Here is an 18,407-nt window from a genome sequence, read left to right as displayed (position 1 = left end):
CCTACAAGATCTTCTAGAACTTACACCTAAAAAAGATGTCCTTTTCATTATCAGGAACTGGAATGCAAAAGTAGGAAGTCAAGAGATACCTGGAGTAACAGGCAAATTTGGCCTTGGAGTACAAAACGAAACAGGTCAAAGGCTAGTAGAGTTTTGTCGAGAGTACGCACTGGTCATAGCAAACGCCCTCTTCCAACAACACGAGAAGACTCTACACATGGACATCACTAGATTGTCAATACTGAAATCAGATTGTTTATATTCTTTGCAGCCAAAGTGGAGCAGCTCTGTACAGTCAGCAAAAACAAGACTGGGAGCTGACTATGACTCAGATTATGAACTCTCTATTGCCAAATTCAGACTTAAATTAAAGTAGGGAAAACCACTAGACCAACCAGGTATGACCTAAATCAAATTCCTTATGATTATACAGTGGAAGTGAGAAGTATATTCAAGGGAATAGATCTGATAGACAGAGTGCCTGAAGAACTATAGATGGAGGTTTGTGACATTGTACTGGAGGCAGTGATCAAGACCAATTCCCATGGAAAAGAAGTGCAAAAAGGCAAAATGGTTTTCCCAGGAGGCCGTACAAATAGCTTTGAAAAGAAGAGACGTGAAAGGCAAAGGAGAGAAGGAAAGGTAGACCCATTTGAATGCAGCGTTCAGAAGAATAGCAAGGAGAGATAAGAAAGCCTTCCTCAGGGATCAATGCAGAGAAATAGAGGAAAACAACAGAATGGGAAAGACTAGAGATCTCTTCAAGAAAATTAGAGATACCAAGGGAACATTTTGGAAGAAAAGTTATGACCAACCTAGACAGCATATTAAAAAGCAGAGACATTACTTTGCCAACAAAAGTCTGTCTAGTCAAAGCTATGAGTTTTCTGTAGTCATGTATTGATGTGATAGTTGGACTATATAAAGAAAGCTGAGTGCTGAAGAATTGATGCTTTTGGACTGTGGTGTTGGAGAAGACTCTTGAGAGTCCCTTGGACTGCAAGGATATCCAACCAGTCCATCCTAAAGGAAATCAGTCCTGAATATTCATTGGAAGGACTGATGATGAAGCTGAAATTCCAATACTTTGGCCACCTGATGCGAAGAGGTGACTCTTTTGGAGAGTCGCTGATGCTGGGAGGGAATGGGGGCAGGAGGAGAAGGGAACGACAGAGGATGAGATGGTTGGATGGCATCACTGAGTCAATGGACACAAGTTTGAGTAAACTCTGGGAGTTGGTGATGGATGGGGACGCCTGGTGTGCTGTAGTTCATGCGGTCATAAAGAGTTGGATATGACTGAGCAACTGAACTGAAGGGAACATTTCATGCAAAGGTGAATCAAGTAAAGGACAGAAATGGTATGGACCTAACAGAAGCAGAAGATATTAAGAAGAGGTGGCAAGAATACACAGAAGCACTATACAAAAAAGCTTCATGACCCAGATAACCGCGATGGTGTGATTACTCATCTAGAGCCAGACATCCTGGAATGCAAAGTCATATCAGCCTTAGGAAGCATCACTATGAACAAAGCTAGTGGAGGTGATGGAATTCCCGTTGAGCTATTTCAAATCCTAAAAGATGGCGCTGTGAAAGTGCTACAGTCAATATGCCAGAAGATTTGGAAAGCTCAGCAGTGGCCACAGGACTGGAAAACGTTAGTTTTCATTCCAATCCCAAAGAAAGGCAATGCCAAAGAATGTTCAAACTAGCACACAGTTGCACTCATCTCACATGCTAGCAAACTAATGCTCAAAATTCTCCAAGCCAGGCTTCAACAGTACGTGAACTGTGAACTTCTAGACGTTCAAACTGTATTTAGAAAAGGCAGAGGAACCAGAGGTCAAATTGCCAACATCCATTGGATCATTGAAAAAAAAAAAATCTGCTCAGCCATTTGGTAAAGATTAGTTTGTGGTGTTGTTCAGTGCCTCTGTCCTGTTGCTCTTTGCGTCCCCATGGACTGCAGCGTGCCAGGCCTCCCTGTCCTTCACTGTCTCCCGGAGCTTGCTCAAACTCATGTCCATTGAGTCAGTGATGCCATCCAACCATCTCGTCCTCTGTCCTCCCCCTCTTCTTCTGTCTTCAGTCTTTCCCAGCATCAGAGTCTTTTCCAAGGAATCAGTTCTTCGCATCTGGCCAAAGTATTGGAGTTTCAGCTTCAGCATCAGTCCTTCCAGTGAGTATTCAGGACTGATTTCCTTTAGGATTGTCTAGTTGAATCTCCTTGCAGCCCAAGGGACTCTCAACAGTCTTCTCCAACCCCACAGTTAAAAAGCATCAATTCTTTGGTGCTCAGCTTTCTTTATGGTCCAACTGTCACATGCATACATGACTACTGGAAAAACCTCCTAATAAGCTGACTAAATGAGGGAAATGAGGGTGAACTGCTGCTGCCATTGTGTGGGGCTCAAGTTTTTTTTCCCTTAGGCGATCTCATGGGTCATTTGTAAGCCGTGACCCCCTATTGTGAGGACAAGTGAGGTTCCAGCGCCAGTGTGCTTAGCAACTAATACTGTGTTAATTTCTTACTAATTAAAAAATGCTAACCCTTTCACCGTTCAGTTGGATGACCGTTTTGGATAGTTGTATCAGAGATATGAATAGGATCTAGCTCTGTATATAATCTGAATAATTTTTATTCTCAGAGATCTGAAATTAAAAAAAATTGCTCGAGATTTGCTATTGTCTTTTTATTTTCTTAATAGAAAATATTGATATAATTATTTTCCAAAGATGAAATAGAACAATCTTTGCCTTCTGATGCAGTGGTTTCCGACCGCCCCCCCCCCCCCCCGCCCTGCCCCCCGCGCCTGCTTGGATTTATACGTGAAGTCCAGAAACACTTTTGGGCTCTATTTATATGACAGTTATGTTCTATGGAATAATTGTGGAATGACTATTTTATGGAATAATTTTCAGTTCTGTTTTTTCCCTAGCCCCAGGGTGTTAAAAAAATTAAGACTTTATTTAAAAAAAACAGCTTTATATTTATAGACAAATTGAGAAGATGGTAAAAAATAGTTCCTATGTATCCCATTTTCCCGTTTATCTGCACCTTCCATTAGTATGGAGTGTTTTTTACAATTAGTGAACTCGTATTGATATAGTAGTATTATTAGTTCCATAGCTTATTCAGATTTCCTTAGTTTTTACCTAATGACCCTGTTGTGTCCCAAGGTTTCATTCAACCTACAGTATTATGTTTAATTGCTGTGTCTCCTTAGGAACCTGTTGGCTGTGGCAGTTTCTCAGATTTTCCTTGTTTTTTGTTGACCTCAGCGGTTTTGAGGTGTATTGAGCAGGCACATTGTAGTATGAGTCTCTGTTGAAATTTTCCTGAGTTATTTTTCTTGATCGGGCTGGGGATATGGAATCTGGAGAAGAAGATGGAGATAGAATGCTGTTTTCACCATCCTGTTTATGACTGTTGATGCTGACCCTGATCACCTGACTGCAGTGGAGTTGGTCAGGTTTCTCCTCTGTAACGATTTCCCCTGCTTTCATAGTGCACACCCTTCGGAAGGAAACTTCTCTGTGCAGCCCACCCTATGCAGAGCCCACAGTTGCGCTTCCACCCTTTAGGATGGAGTATCTCCTTAAGGAAATAGTGATTTCTTTGGAATTCTTCTGCTTGGGATATATGTTTTTTTCCTTATTTTATTAACTCAGTCATTTTTGTTGTATCAGTATTGAGTCACGAATTTTTATCTCTATACTTGGGGTTGTTATCCAAAACTATTTTGTTGCTTAAGCTTTTCTAGTTTTGACCTTTGGGCTATTGGGAGCTCTTTGAATTTCCTCTTACACCCTTTCGGCATACTTCCATCAATGTGGCTGTCTTGTTTTTTGGGTTTTGGGGGAGTGCTTTCTTACTTTCTGGCACTATCTGATGGTTCAGGCTTGTCTAATGAATTTCCTTTCTCCCAATCACAAAACATAGAATCAGCCATTTCTTATGAGAAGCAGGTGTTTCTTTGTTGTTTCCATTTTGTTTTGTTTTTAAATAATAAAAGTGAGGAGAGAACTACCTAAGAATGAAAGTGAGTTGCCATGCCCCTCCCACCTTTCTTACCTTCTGAACTTGTTGTTCAGCTAGTCCTTAGCCACCAGAGGACCTCTTTGCTTTTTTAGCTCAAGGCTGATGATTTCATCTCATTTTTGATTATCCTTTTCATGTCATGAACTTGGCTGCTTATGCCCTTAGCCACTCAGTCATGTCCAACTCTTTGCAAGCCCATGGAATGTAGCCCCCCAGACTCCTCTGTCCATGGGATTTCCCAGGCAGGAATACTGGAGCAGGTTGCCATTTCCTTCTCCAGGGATCTCCTGAGCCGTGGATTGAACCTGCATCTCCTGTGTCCCCTGCATTGCAGGCGGATTCTTTACCCGCCTAGCCATGAACTTGGACATTTGTACTTAATTCAGAGTTTCCAGGCACCTTGGAGTACTTTGGCTTTGAGCCATCCAGGATCAGGGGTTTTCCATCATCTATAATTGAAATCCCTTTGAGAAAGCAAATCAAGTATTTTGACTTATCCTGTATTTCTCTTTGAGAGAGAATGACTCATTCTCCTCAGAATGAGGGGAATGACATAGTACATTTGATTTTAAAAGTTGTCGTTTTTACAACATAAGGAAGAAATTCTTCCCAGCCTTTCTCTTAAGTCTTTATATACCTCCTAGGGATAGCATCAGTGTGACAACTTGAGAAATATTGGGTTGGCCATAAGATGGTACAGAAAAACCTGAACAAACTTTCTGGCTAACCCAGTACTTGATATAAGACTTAGTTTCCTTACTGCTATGGTCCTGACTATTTTTCTAAATTCCTACACATATAGAGTCAGAAGTTAAGGTCACGTGGTTCAGTGTCTGAGGCTGACATGGACTTCTCTCTGCACTGAGATTCTCTCATAACCTATTTAGAAATAGTGAGTGGTACTGGGTACTACATGGTCTGCAGCCTAGCAGGGACTAGTAACCATAAGGGTTTTGAGGGTAAAATAAGTGCCAAACTGACTTCATTTAGTTTTAATTGCAGAGGAGTCTAGATTAGAAGCGGAAAGAATATTAGATCCTACTACCTAAGGATCTTTATGCATAGAACCAGATTAACATAACTGTTATGTATAGAAATAGTTGGAGTAGTTAATTCTTGGATAACATCATTAGCAAACTGTACTATACATTTTCAAACGTCTTGGTTCTTTTCGAAAATGCTTTCACAGATAATGCCTTAATGAAAGTATGGGTTTTAGAGGAGCAGCAAGGTGGATAATAATGCTTTTCCCCTTCATCAGATTGTTCTTTGAGCCACAAAAATACTGAGTTCACATATCAAAGAATCAGTGACAGAAAGCAGTTTGCTCCTTCACTTACACATACATGCAATATTGTTGAATGCCTCCTTTAGCAGTGCAGACCTTGCCAAAGATTAAAGGACCATTGGTTTATCGTAACTATTAGCTCCTTGGCATTAACGTCGTATCAAGCATTTACAGGCTATGAATCTCTTATCCCTGTTGAATAAATGAACGAGTTGAAGTCTTCCTGTGTTTTGATGCTTGCCTGCGCTTTGTCTTTTCCAGTTTCTCTCTTGATCATCTTTACCTTACCCAGTGAAGACCATGATCACCCCATTAATTAAAATTCAGTTTCTCTCTACAGAATAACAACCCCAAGGATTATTGACTTAAAGTAGGAGTTTAGTTTTTTTTCTCGTATAAAAGAAGTCTGGAGTCAGTCATTGAAGTGCTGGCACAGAGGTTTCATGGAGTCATCAGGGACCTAGGCTCTCTCAGCCTGTCGTCTTTGTTCTTTGCATCCCAGGTGGCTCCTAGACTGTTCATTCATCAGTCTTGCTCCAGATGGCAGAATGGAAGAAAAACAGAAGAAAAAGCCCTCCCCCCTCCACTTTAAGGAGACTCCCTAAAAGTAACATATCAGGCTCCTCTATACATTTTCTTGGCCAGAACTTAGTGCTATGACTACGTTTTGCTGGAGAGAATCTAAGAGATAGTTTTTCATTTGGACAGTAATATGCCCAGCAAAACAAAAAAAGCCAGAAAGTCAAAGCGAAAAACAAAGCCGAAACCACCAAAGCCCCTCAGGATTCTGTTGTTGAATAAGAGGAGGAGGAATGTTGTGCAGTAATCACTGGTTTTTGCTACTATCGTTCACTCTGCTGCGGCCCAAAGCTGCCTCCTGGCTTCCCCTCACCTCTGGACAAGTGATTTTGCCAGTTCTCCAACCAGCCGTCATCACCATCTTGTTTACACCGACTCCTGTTTCAACATCCCAGAATGGGTGGGAAAAGTCTTGAATTTGAGACCGATCTGATGTCCCGTGTCTGCTAGCTGACCCCAACTGAATTCCTATTTTTAAACCTGTGGATATTCAGCTCCTGTAGTCCATTTCTTGCAGCAGTTATTTTCGATGTCCATTCGACTTTCATATTTTGTCCTTGTTCTTGTTTACTTTCTTATGAGGAAATCAGTCCTCCTCTGCCTCTATCTCAATCTCGAGTATCGCTGTGATAGATCATCCTCTGCTTCAGTCTCAATACCTGTTTTTATCAATAGTATGTAAGCCTTTGGGCCAGGGTTGGAGGGGGCGGGTATGTTAATTCCCAAAGGAGACTGCTTTGTGTTCTATAAATACCTGTTGACTGACTGAATGAATCCTTTCCCTTCTCTCTCTCACTTCCCTCTTCCTAATTAGAATACAATATATTCTATATTTAAAATACTTTCTCCAGACTTTGCTGCCTTTTTTCTCCCGCATTTCTCACAGTTCACTTTTTTATTTAAGAAGAGGCATCTCACAGTGTTCTCACTCCTTGCTCTCTTTACTGTCCTCTGAATTTTCAGGCTTTGCATTGACATCTTCGCCCCCTTGTTAGCCTTTCCTCATTGTCAAGTCTCTTTGATGCTGCATTATTGATGCCACATTCTTGGAAATACTTAGTTCTTTTACCTTTGTAGCTGTTTCTTCTATATTTCCTTTGTTGACGTTCTTCTGCTCTGTAACACTGAGCAAAATACGAAGATTTATGTTTGCAATTTGTTCTTTTCTCTCTCTGCCCTTTCTTTGCAGTATCTCAGCTGCGTGTCTGCACTTTCACCTTCGTCTGTCATCTCTGTATGGCTGATCCTCCAGTATACATAAATTGCTTTTACTACTCATTTCTGCATCACTCTTAAATACTTCCTGGATGCCAGGACTGAAATTTCTCTGTCATTGTAAAGAGCATGTGTAAAATTTGGAATGTTAGGATCCATGTCTCAGGTGCCCATCATTAGGATGTTGCCTCCTAAACTTTCCATGGTAACAGTCCTACTGGCAAAGGATAGCAGCTTCCTGTGCATTGTCTTTTCTGTCTGGAATGCCCTTTTCTTTGTTCTGTCCGGCTATCTTTTTAAGGTCAAGTTCAGAGATCTGCATATCACCAGGATTTCTAGGATGACACTGGACCTTACTGACTTTCTAGGCTTTGAACTTCTGCCACATTCATTTATCTGTTACCTGGCACTCCTCCTATCCTTGTGTTGTGCTGTATGTGGAATAAATCGTCTTTATTATAAATGTCTTATCTTCCAGATACCCTGTAATCTTACTCCTCTTCGTACTCCTAGTGCTCGATATATAATCGGCACTTAATAACATTTGCTGTGGATGATGGCATCCCCTTTTCATTTCCTTATCTCGTTCTATTTCTAACACTGAGATTGCTTTAAAAAACAATTAATTTTTCTTATCACCAAACAAACATTTCTTTTCCATAAATGAAATGAAGTGCTCAGACTGAGCTGAATGACAGATTTTCAGCCAGCCTCATTTGTGTTCTGCTTGGCACTTTTTATAGTACATTATAAAAGGCTTGAAATGATTGTTGGAGGAGTAACTTTTCTCCATCTTTCTTGGTCTTTTGAGTGTCATCTAAAAAGTGGGAATAAAAGAGTCATGGAAAGAGCTAGTAGGATCTTGTGGAAATGAAGTTTTCCATGGGTGAGTTCAAGTGGGGCTGAGGGAGAGCTTGAGAGGGAAAGACAGACTGTGATTAAATGAGGATGAAAATGCATGTAAAAGGACACACCCATTAGACCCAAGCAGCTTGGCAGACATCAAGGTGATACCAAACCAGCCAGGCAGAAGGGTGCTTGTAGCAAAGTGGTGTATGTTTCATAAGGATAAAAATTCACTTCGGGGCATTTTTGCTGTGCACCCCTACAAAAAGAAGCACTTGTTGTTGTTCAGTCGCTAAGTTGTGTTCAACTCTTTACAGCTTCATGGTCTGCAATTGGTTTTATGATGAACTATATTTTAATAATAAATTCCTCAGCAATATAGTGATGTGACGGAATAGTGATGGAATATAGTGATGGAATAAAGTAGATCCAGTTAACCTACAGTGTCTTTTCAAATCCAGGTATAAGAAATCAGCTGTGATTAAAATTTAGCTCTGTGTAGACTTAAAACCTAAACTAATAAGAGTACGATTTCAGACTCAAATTAGGGAACACAAGACTTCACTTGTTTACTTGATTTTGCTTTTTTCCCATAGGGAGTTTGAAATACTGCCTTGTGATTCTGAACCAGCCTTTGGACAAATGTTTTCGTCATCTTTGGCACAAAGGTAACCTTAATTAGCATTTATATTTCTTTGCTTTCTTACTTACTCTCCTTTGGACTAATGTGATGGTTAAGTATCCCAGAAACCAGGTGGACTACTAAAAAGTGGAATTTATAATATGCTGATTTAATTATTGAGTTATCAGAAGACGTTATTATTGCTTCTCTGCTAATCTGTTCATACACGTGGTTTCCAAGGAGTGGACCTCTAAGGACAGAATTATAATATAGCACCACTCTACTGTATATTATAACTATTATGTGGATGTTTATCCTAAGTACTTACAAGTGTTTGTTCAAGTGTAACTATTTTTGGCTCCAGTGACAGCAAAAAACCTCCACAGGCCTCACTCATTCCAGCATTCAGTAACTAGATTGCTTCAGGATGACTGGAAGATAAAAGGAGAAGACATGTTACCAGTATATTAGAATTTCTAGGGGTGCAGAAAAATATAGTTAAAAATGGAATATTTTTTACTGAATTAAACTTCTATGAAGTTTCATATAAGAAATAGGCTTTATTAACTCTTTTATATAATTCTTTGATTTTTATAGAATTAACTCAAGAAAGTAGTATTAAATAGCATTTGCCATTTTGAACCTCTGTTCTTTGATGAAGTCTTGTTTGATTTTTCCCTAAGCGATACTTTTGCTGTGTTTTCACTGTAAGTTTTGGATCAAATTAGATAAACAGAAATCTTGATTCATGATATATTGTAGCATATTCTTGATTTTCCTTTACCAGCCCACACTAGTGTTCTTATTGTTGAGATTGTGTGTCTTAGAATGCAAATCTGTAAGGCTAATCGGCTCATATCTGGACAAAGGTAGTTGTGATACTAGAGGGAATAAGTTATTATATAGATAATTTCGTAGAAAGAATTTTTCATGTTCAATATGCTCAGGATGAAAACTCTTGGTGTTCCAAATTTAGCCAACTTTAAATTAGCTAACTTAAAATTTCACATTGTAGTTGTACTAACATTGCCCTAAAAGTAATCAGTTACTTAACTGTCAACTTATCTTTCATAGCACTTACTGCTTACTTCCCTGGAATTAGATAGTTATTTGGGCATCTTAATGCCAGAAGGCCTTTTTTGTCACTTTATCTCTGTTGTCTAGTGCTGTGCGTGGCACATAATTGCTTAGTAATTACAGTGATTGAAAGAAAGAATCTAATATGGTTGATATTGCTCATAAAGATCAAAGCAGACTGACAAGGCACATCTTTTTTTACCTGAACTTATTGTATTATGTTTTATAGTATTTTTAGGAGCACATGTAAACCTGTGTTTTACAGCAAACATTAGAAATTGATAAAATATTCATTGATAGGAGCTGTTAGAAACCTTGGATAATGAAAACCACATCCTAAGCCTCATATTTTGGGAGTGGTTAATAGTCCTGTTTTGCACATAGTGTGAAATGCTGTAGATTTTTGAGCTGACTGAAGTTCTTCATTTCATTAGTTTTTCTGCAGTGAATTTGATTTGAAATGTCTCAGGCCTGACGTTCACCAGATAATCAGTTCAGTTCAGTTGCTCAGTCTTGTCTATCTCTTTGTGACCCCATGAACTGCATCCTGCCAGGCCTCCCTGTCCATCACCAACTCCCAGAGCTTACCCAAACTCATGTCCATTGAGTCGGTGATGCCATCCAACCATCTCATCCTCTGTCATCCCCTTCTCCTCCTGCTCTCAATCTTTCCTAGCATCAGGGTCTTTTCCAGTGAGTCAGCTCTTTGCATCAGGTGGCCAAAGTATTAGAGTTTCAGCTTTAACGTCAGTCCTTCCAAAGAAATCCCAGGGCTGATCTCCTTCAGAATGGACTGGTTGGATCTCCTTGTAGTCCAAGGGACTCTCAAGAGTCTTCTCCAATACCATGGTTCAAAAGCATCATTCTTTGGAGCTCAGCTTTCTTTATAGTCCAACTCTCACATCCATACATGACTACTGGAAAAACCATAGCCTTGAGTAGATGGACCTTTGTTGGCAAAGTAATGTCTCTGCTTTTTAATATGCTGTCTAGGTTGGTCATAACTTTCCTTCCAAGGAGTAAGCATCTTTTAATTTCATGCCTGCACTCACCATCTGCAGTGATTTTGGAGCCCCAAAATATAAAGTCAGCCACTGTTTCCAGTGTTTCCCCATCTGTTTGCCATGAAGTGATAGGACCAGATGCTGTGATCTTAGTTTTCTGAATGTTGAGCTTTAAGCCAACTTTTCAACTCTCCTCTTTCACTTTCATCAAAAGGCTCTTTAGTTCCTCTTCACTTTCTGCCATAAGGGTGGTGTCATCTGCATATCTGAGGTTATTGATATTTCTCCTGGCAATCTTGATTCCATGTCCAGTTCTAACTGTTGCTTCCTGACCTGCATACAGATTTCTCAAGAGGCAGGTTAGGTGGTCTGGTATTCCCATCTCTTTCAGAATTTTCCACAGTTTATTGTGATCCACACATTCAAAGGCTTTGGCATAATCAATAAAGCAGAAATAGATGTTTTTCTGGAGCTCTCTTGCTTTTTCGATGATCCAGTGGATGTTGGCAATTTGCTCTTGGTTCCTCTGCCTTTTCTAAAACCAGCTTGAACATCTGGGAGTTCATGGTTCACGTATTGCTGAAGCCTGGCTTGGAGAATTTTGAGCATTACTTTACTAGCATGTGAGATGAGTGCAATTGTGTGGTAGTTTGAGCATTCTTTAGGATTGCCTTTCTTTGGGATTGGATTGAAAACCGACCTTTTCCAGTCCTGTGGCCACTGCTGAGTTTTCCAAATTTGCTGACATATTGAGTGCAGCACTTTCACAGCATCATCTTTTAGGAGTTGAAATAGCTCAACTGGAATTCCATCACCTCCACTAACTTTGTTCATAGTGATGCTTCCTAAGGCCCACTTGACTAATCGTTTGATTTGCAGTAAAAAATGAACACTTGGTCAGTACATGTATATGAAAGGAAGTAAAGGTATCTAAAGTGTACTGTGTACTGAAATGGTTAGATAATTCTCATTTCCCAAATAACTTTCCTTTAGGTTATTGAAATGCTAAATTCTTTCATGTATGCCTTTAGGATAGTTTTTCTCATTTGGAGCCATGAACCATTATAAAAAGCAACTCTGTTAACAAAGACTGAGAAATAGGTTTTTTGTGACTCTCATAACAGAGGCTGTGGGCTTGTGTTTGTGTTGTTGTTCTTCTAAGAAATGGCAATGAAATAGGGAAACTCTGAGCTTGAGCAGGTTTTCACAAAAGAATGTCCCAGAGAAAAGCAGCATCAGTGGTTTGGGGGAAGAGCCAGAATTGTGTCTTAAAAGATTTCATTTCAGCAAGTAAGTCATGGCTGGAGGCTGCCCTGCTGTTTCTGTTGAGCTAATTTATGTGTGCAGAATTTTCTGTAACTTCTGTGGATGTGAAGATTTGGCAAGAGCAGAAATTAAGTAAATTGTGAGAAATGACCACAAAACCAAAACACACGAAAATTTGAAGGCTACTGCGTAGGATAAGTCTCTTATATAAAAGTCTATATTTTTCCTTTAACCTATATGTGAAAGGCTTCTGTTGAGTAGGGATTTCTTGAGATTCCTTTCAAAGGAAAGACTACTTTGATGATGTTAGTTCACGTGTTATGAAATCTAGTTTAAATGACTTAAAGAAGAGCTTCAAGGGAGATTAAAATTATAAAAGTTTTTGAATGTGTTTTCCCTCTACCACATCATGAAGTTTTAAGGACTGTTTGGTCACAATTCTTGGAATATATCCCTACCTGTCTAACATTATGTACTCTGGATTTAATCTGGGGACATAAAATAAATGTTTGATAAGTAGTAGATAAATAAAATGACAGGCTAGTTAGTATCTTACTAAGTGCTCTATGGCAATCAGAGATTATTGGCCTTTATGACTATTGCTGTTATATTTCTTAACCTCCCTCCCTCCCTCCCTCACTTTTTTTTTTTTTTCCCCTTAAGCCAGGCTTTCTCTTCCAGTAAATGTCTTTTTCACCCTGAAATATATAGCAAGTGAAAGAAACAGAGATGTCTGTGTTTGAATGGCTCTGGTTATTTCTTGTTGTGGGTCAGTGTTTTTCATCTCGGGGTCACCAAGCTTACTGGGTCCTCACAGGTAGTAGGAGAGGTCTCTTGAGTTAGATGAAATTGAAATACAAAAAAAAAGAAATAAGAAACCCACAGACATTCATTTATGTGGGATAAGGTTGCATAGATTGATCCTATATCAAGTTTCTAGGAGCTTGACTTCCTGAAGTACATCCTCATTTTTAACATGAGTTCCTGGCCTCAACCTGCCTCTTGCATTTGATCTGCAGAACAGTGGTGACCATATTAATCAGATTATGAATCGATGATCAGGGTATGTCAATGCCACGTGTTTAATCTTTGGCCTTATAGCTTTTTCCTCTAATAAGCAATTGCTTTCCTTTACGGGGTGTCTGTCTCTCTTATTCCCCTGGAAACCAACCTTAAGATCACATGAAGATATGGGCAATATACTCTGTTCATTTTGGGTGAGGCTTAAATCATAAGATATTTTGACAGATCCGGTGGGTCTTACAGGTTAAAGGGAGGCACATGTGACAATTCATGAATTGAAAAACAAGGTCTTTGATTTCATAGTATCATTTTTTCCCCTTCTGTTCTGTTTGTAATGGACCTATTGAGGCCCTTCTGTGTCAGGCATGGGGCTCGAGGCTGGGGGTGGGACTTTGGGCTCTGGGTTTTGGTTGGAATGGAGAGCTGGTGGGGCAGGAAAGATTTCAGGTGGGACTCTGGGCTCTCAGTTGTGGTTGGAACTTCCCTGGTGGGGCGGGAAGATGGGGTTGTGGAGGCATAAGGTTGCAGCCTGTTCTTGATGACAGCATCTTCATCAAGAGCCACAAGGCCTCAGAAGGAACGTGCTGTATCCCTGCTTCTCAACAGCTGTGAACCTATTGTAGCATGTGATTAATTGCATCTGCTTGGCTCATGTCTGTATGCTTGTCTTTCTTTACACTTTAGCTGAATAAATATTTTTTAACAGAATCATGACTTGCTCCACTAATTTTACCGATTTTGTGCTAGTGATCAGTATTGCCGTCAGGTTAAAGTTGCAAGTGCCGTAGATCTGCTATAAAGCACCTTGTTGTACTGACCCTTTCTTTTGTGAATTATGCACCCCAGGACTGTTTTCTCCTGATGACTTGAAGTGAAGCTCAGCCAAAGTTAAAGATTTACAGTATGTGAAGTTTTCTTTTTCCTCTCTTTTTCTACTATTGTCTCTCTATTCTGTGGGACTTTTCTTCTTTCACTTCTGGTGTCCATTTTGTGTATTTTCATTAAGAGAAATTGGATACTTGTAATTTTTGTATGTAGATTGGTTGGTAGCTTTAAAATACTTGGTATATTAAAGAAATAGCTATTTCATTCCTATTGTATGTATTTGTATACATTATGTCTATTAGAAGGATTTCAAAGAAAGCATTTTTGACAATCACCTTGAAAGTTCAGAAACACCTTAGGGTTCTTCCTAAAGCTGACTCTGAAAGGGCTAGTCATAGTCCATCTTTTTGGGTTTGTTTTTTGGAGTGTGTTTCTAATATAGTTTTTCCTCTGTCCTCATCTGCTGCTGCTACCCCATCCTATGTATTTAATGACTGATATAATTGAACTGCCTTCTTTTTTGTTTTTTTTTGTTGCCTGAAATAGATTTTTATTATACTTATTCATCTTTCAACCTTTGACTCATCTTTAAAGGTCTAATTCAAATGCCACCTCCTGTGTATAAAAGCTTCCTTACTTAGTGTGCCCAGGTAGAGATTTTCTCCCTAGTATTTGTCCTTTGCTTCTCTTAGAAGTATCTCCTTGAGGCTCAGCTTCTTAAAGAAGGGTACAGAATGCTTAGCAGAGGTGTTTTGCTCCTGGTTCTGGTGGGACTAGCCTGGGAGCAGCCATTGTAGGTCATCCTAGCAATTGCTGAAGGTCAGGGTCTGTCTTTGGTTCTTTCTAGATACTGGAAATCCTTTTGCCCTGCTGTGAACCAGTTAGCGGGCAGCAGGTGCATGCGCACACACACTCTCTTCCCCTGCAGCCAAGATTCCTCCCGTTTCTCAGCCTAGGTTGGGTCCCTTTGCTACTTCTGCTGAACTGGAGCTCTGTTGACCAGTTTCTTTTTTCTTCTGCTCTAAGACTCCCAAGGGCTTACTTTGTATTTCCTAGTGTAACCAATCAGAGCTGCTGTTTTCATTAATCTCACCTCTTTTCCTCATAGCTCATGTGCAAAGAATATATTCCTTTTTTGCCTCTTTCATTTTATGTCTTTGACAGTTGAAGTGGTAACAGATGTGTCATTGGAATATATCCTCTTTGTCCATTAAGGTATTATGGTAAGGTATATCTTTTATTATAGAGAAGAGTATAAAATTATGCAATTAAGCAACACCCTTATCTTCTGACTTTAATTTCTAAAGAGATTTACTGTATATTTTTATTGCAGTTCCTGTAATGCCCCTTTCTTAATTTCTTTGTGAGAATGGTAGATTAACCTTATTTTTGAGAAAATACATGCCTCAGTTTTACCCTAGATTTTTATTTTTAATTATAGAAATATATGTGCTTTTTAAAGATTTAAAACATCATTTTTTATAATGAGACAGTGACAGTCCCCATTAACTATTTAATATTTCCTTCATTATTTGCTTTATACTTGCATTTTTTCTTTTTCATTATTGCCCATGAAGTGATTTTTATGTGTATTTTAACCATCAGTTAAGGTAGTAGATGAAATCCTGTGACTAAATGGGCAAATGCCCCTAAAATAGAGATTGCCAGGCCATGTGACTCTGTATCCTTTCTGGCAGCTAGTGTAGAGGTTTTGACTGCCTGTTTTACTGTGTTTTTTTAATGCCATGTAGATCTGTGTCCTAACTGATATGTTGGTGTTTAATGTAACTAGAAAATGGCTTCAAGTTAGTATGGCTACTTATATTTTAGTAAATATAAATATATATATATATTATATAAACATACATTTTAAAAACTCATTCATTCATTTATTTACTTACATTTGCTCCATGTTAATTTACAGGGACACACACACACTTGCACACAGACTTTTCTGCTGATGTTAAGCCTGATAAAGTAAGCCTGATGTGTGATTAGCTACAAGACTCTAAGCATGTTGTTAACAGTCATCCTTGGTAGGCAAGCTCCGCAGGACCTTTGTGGTACTGTGTCCTCACTAAAACAGTGTAAAAGTAAAACACAAGCAAAAAACTCCAAAGGATTCTAGAATTCTATCTCTGCACTAAGCAGACAGCTGAATGCTGCAGAAACCTAGTTAAAAATGAAGCATCACCTTTAGGTCAACTATCCAAAAGTGAATTCGACATTTTTCATTTCTTTTTTTAAAATATAAATTTATTTATTTTAATTGGAGGTTAATTACTTGACAATATTGTATTGGTTTTGCCATACATCAACATGAATCCGCCGCAGGTATACACATGTTCCCCATCCTGAACCCCCCTCCCTCCTCCCTCCCCGTACCGTCCCTCTGGGTCGTCTCAGTGCACCAGCCCCAAGCATCCAGTATCATGAGTTGATGGTGTCCAACTCTTTAGAAGGTATCCTGTCATTTTCCCAGTCAGAGTGCTCAGGTCCTAGGTGGCCTTCCCTGAAATGCAGACATTGTCATGTTCACAGCACTTCCGAGAAATTTGTTACAGAGACATAAAGTTTTCTCCATGGTAGCTTTTCTCCATTCACTTGTAACATAGAGCTTATTCAATTAGTTTGAAGGTCTTCTGAAAGAGTAGTCTTTGGAGAAGCAGTTGGAGAAACATGGTGCGAATCACCTCTTTTTACCCACATTGTGAATTGTTATCTTACTCTTAAGAATCTGGAAACATTTATTTTTACCCTGTCCTGCTTTAAAGTTTGATCTCTAAATATTGTGATCTGTTACATAAATATTAATGTTCCTATGTGCGTTAATTTTTTGTCCCGCTTTGCTTAGTGGCTTATCCCTTGTAATAGTTTCTTTGAAGGCAAGCTGCTGAAAGTTTATTTTTAGAGAGAGTGCATGCGTGCTCAGTCATGTCTGACTTTTTTGAAAACCCATGGACTGTAGCCCACCAGGCTCTTCTGTCCATGGGATTTTCCAGGCAAGAATACTGAAGGGGGTAGCCATTCCCTTCTCCAGGGCATCTTCCTGACACAGGAATCAAACCTGCATCTCTTGCATCTCCTGCATTGGCAGGCGGACTCCTTACCACTGCACCTGGGAAGATCATGCTACTTAATTGACTATAAGTCAGTTTAGGCAGGAGGAGAAGGGGACGACAGAGGATGGGATGGTTGGATGGCATCACCGACTCAATGGACATGAGTTTGAGTAAACTCTGGGAGTTGGTGATGGACAGGGAGGCCTGGCGTGCTGCGATTCATGGTGCCGCAAAGAGTCGGACAGGACTGAGCAACTGAACTGAAAGTCAGTTAAAGAACATTACCACTGGCTAATATTTGTGTACAATTACAGAGTAAAACTAAGGTGAACATTTTTGGAGTCCTGGTCTTTGGGGGAAGCTGAGCCTCTCTGAGCATTTGATTTCCCAGTAATAGCTGCTCAGAGTCTTGGAAAGAAGCTATCATTGGGAAACAGAAAAACTAGTAAGAGGATGACCTCTTTCCTGCTTCACTCAGAAGTTTGGGTGTGTGGAAATCTGATCTGTATCCTTCTGTATCTGAATTTACTGGCAGTGTTTGGAACGAACTGAATGGGGCATCATGGGTAAATCATAGGGCAAAACACTTGTTTAAGCTAGTAGGGGAGTAACTATTTGTTGTTGTTCAGTTGCTAAGTCATGTCCGACCCTTTGTGACCCCATGGACTTCAGTATGCCAGGCTTTCCTGTCCTTCATTTTCTCCCAGAGTTTGCTCAAATTCATCTCCGTTGAGTTGGTGATGGTATCTGCCATCTCATTCTCTGCCGTCCCCTTCTCCTTTTGCCTTCAACCTTTCCCAGCATCAGGGTCTTCTCTAATGAGTTGCTTCTTTGCATTAGGTGGCCAAAGTATTGGACTTTCAGTATCAGTCCTTTGAGTGAATATTCAAGGTTGATTTCCTTTAGGGTTGACTGATTTCATCTCCTTGCTGTCCAAGGCATCTCAGGAGTCTTCTCCAGCACCTCAGTTCAAAAGCATCAATTCTTCAGTGCTCAGTGGAGGAAATAGTCTATAATTTTGAATGTATTCAATATAACTGAACAGTGTGCAGTGTTAGATACCTATAATAGCAGGATCTCTGTGGAAGTGAAATAGTGATACCCTTTAATAAGACGTCCTGCCATCTCAATCATTATCATAAATTTGGTTTTTAAGGGATTTGCTGGTTATGACTACCTGGATAGGTAGAATATCGTGTGCGTCTTTGTCATTTAATTGCATCCAAGCAAAGATCCAGCTGATACTTTAGCTGGGAAAATGCTAGGCTTTAGGGTATCTGAATTTTCATTCAGATGATCCAGGAAGCATCTGTTCTACTGATGAGCAGATTAGTCATTAGACTTAAGAATCCTGTAACGGTGAGGCTTAGCACAGTTTATTGAACTACCAAATTGACACTATTTGTGTCATTTTCTGTTCTTAGTGGTTCACAGAACTTATGCTTTGAGCACATTTAAGTGAGCATTGAGCCAAAGATCTGATGAGCAATTTGCATACTTGGTTCTGGTCCATTAAACAAAACAGTTATGTACAAGCTGTAGTCCCTGTAAATAA

General features: G+C 39.6%; 1 protein-coding gene across 1 annotated transcript in view; it reads left to right on the top strand.

Moving 5' to 3' along the window:
* The window catches only part of TPK1 (thiamin pyrophosphokinase 1), a 390,159-nt gene that overhangs the window by 86,631 nt on the left and 285,121 nt on the right, over nucleotides 1-18,407 (top strand). Inside the window, exon 2 of the mRNA XM_052638857.1 lies at nucleotides 8,570-8,641. Coding sequence (XP_052494817.1) covers nucleotides 8,570-8,641 — 72 coding nt within the window. The remainder of the gene's footprint in view (nucleotides 1-8,569; nucleotides 8,642-18,407) is intronic.

This window comes from Budorcas taxicolor, chromosome 4 (assembly GCF_023091745.1).
Source record: "Budorcas taxicolor isolate Tak-1 chromosome 4, Takin1.1, whole genome shotgun sequence".
Taxonomy (NCBI): Eukaryota; Metazoa; Chordata; class Mammalia; order Artiodactyla; family Bovidae; genus Budorcas; species Budorcas taxicolor.
This window is presented reverse-complemented; position numbering and strand designations above follow the sequence as displayed.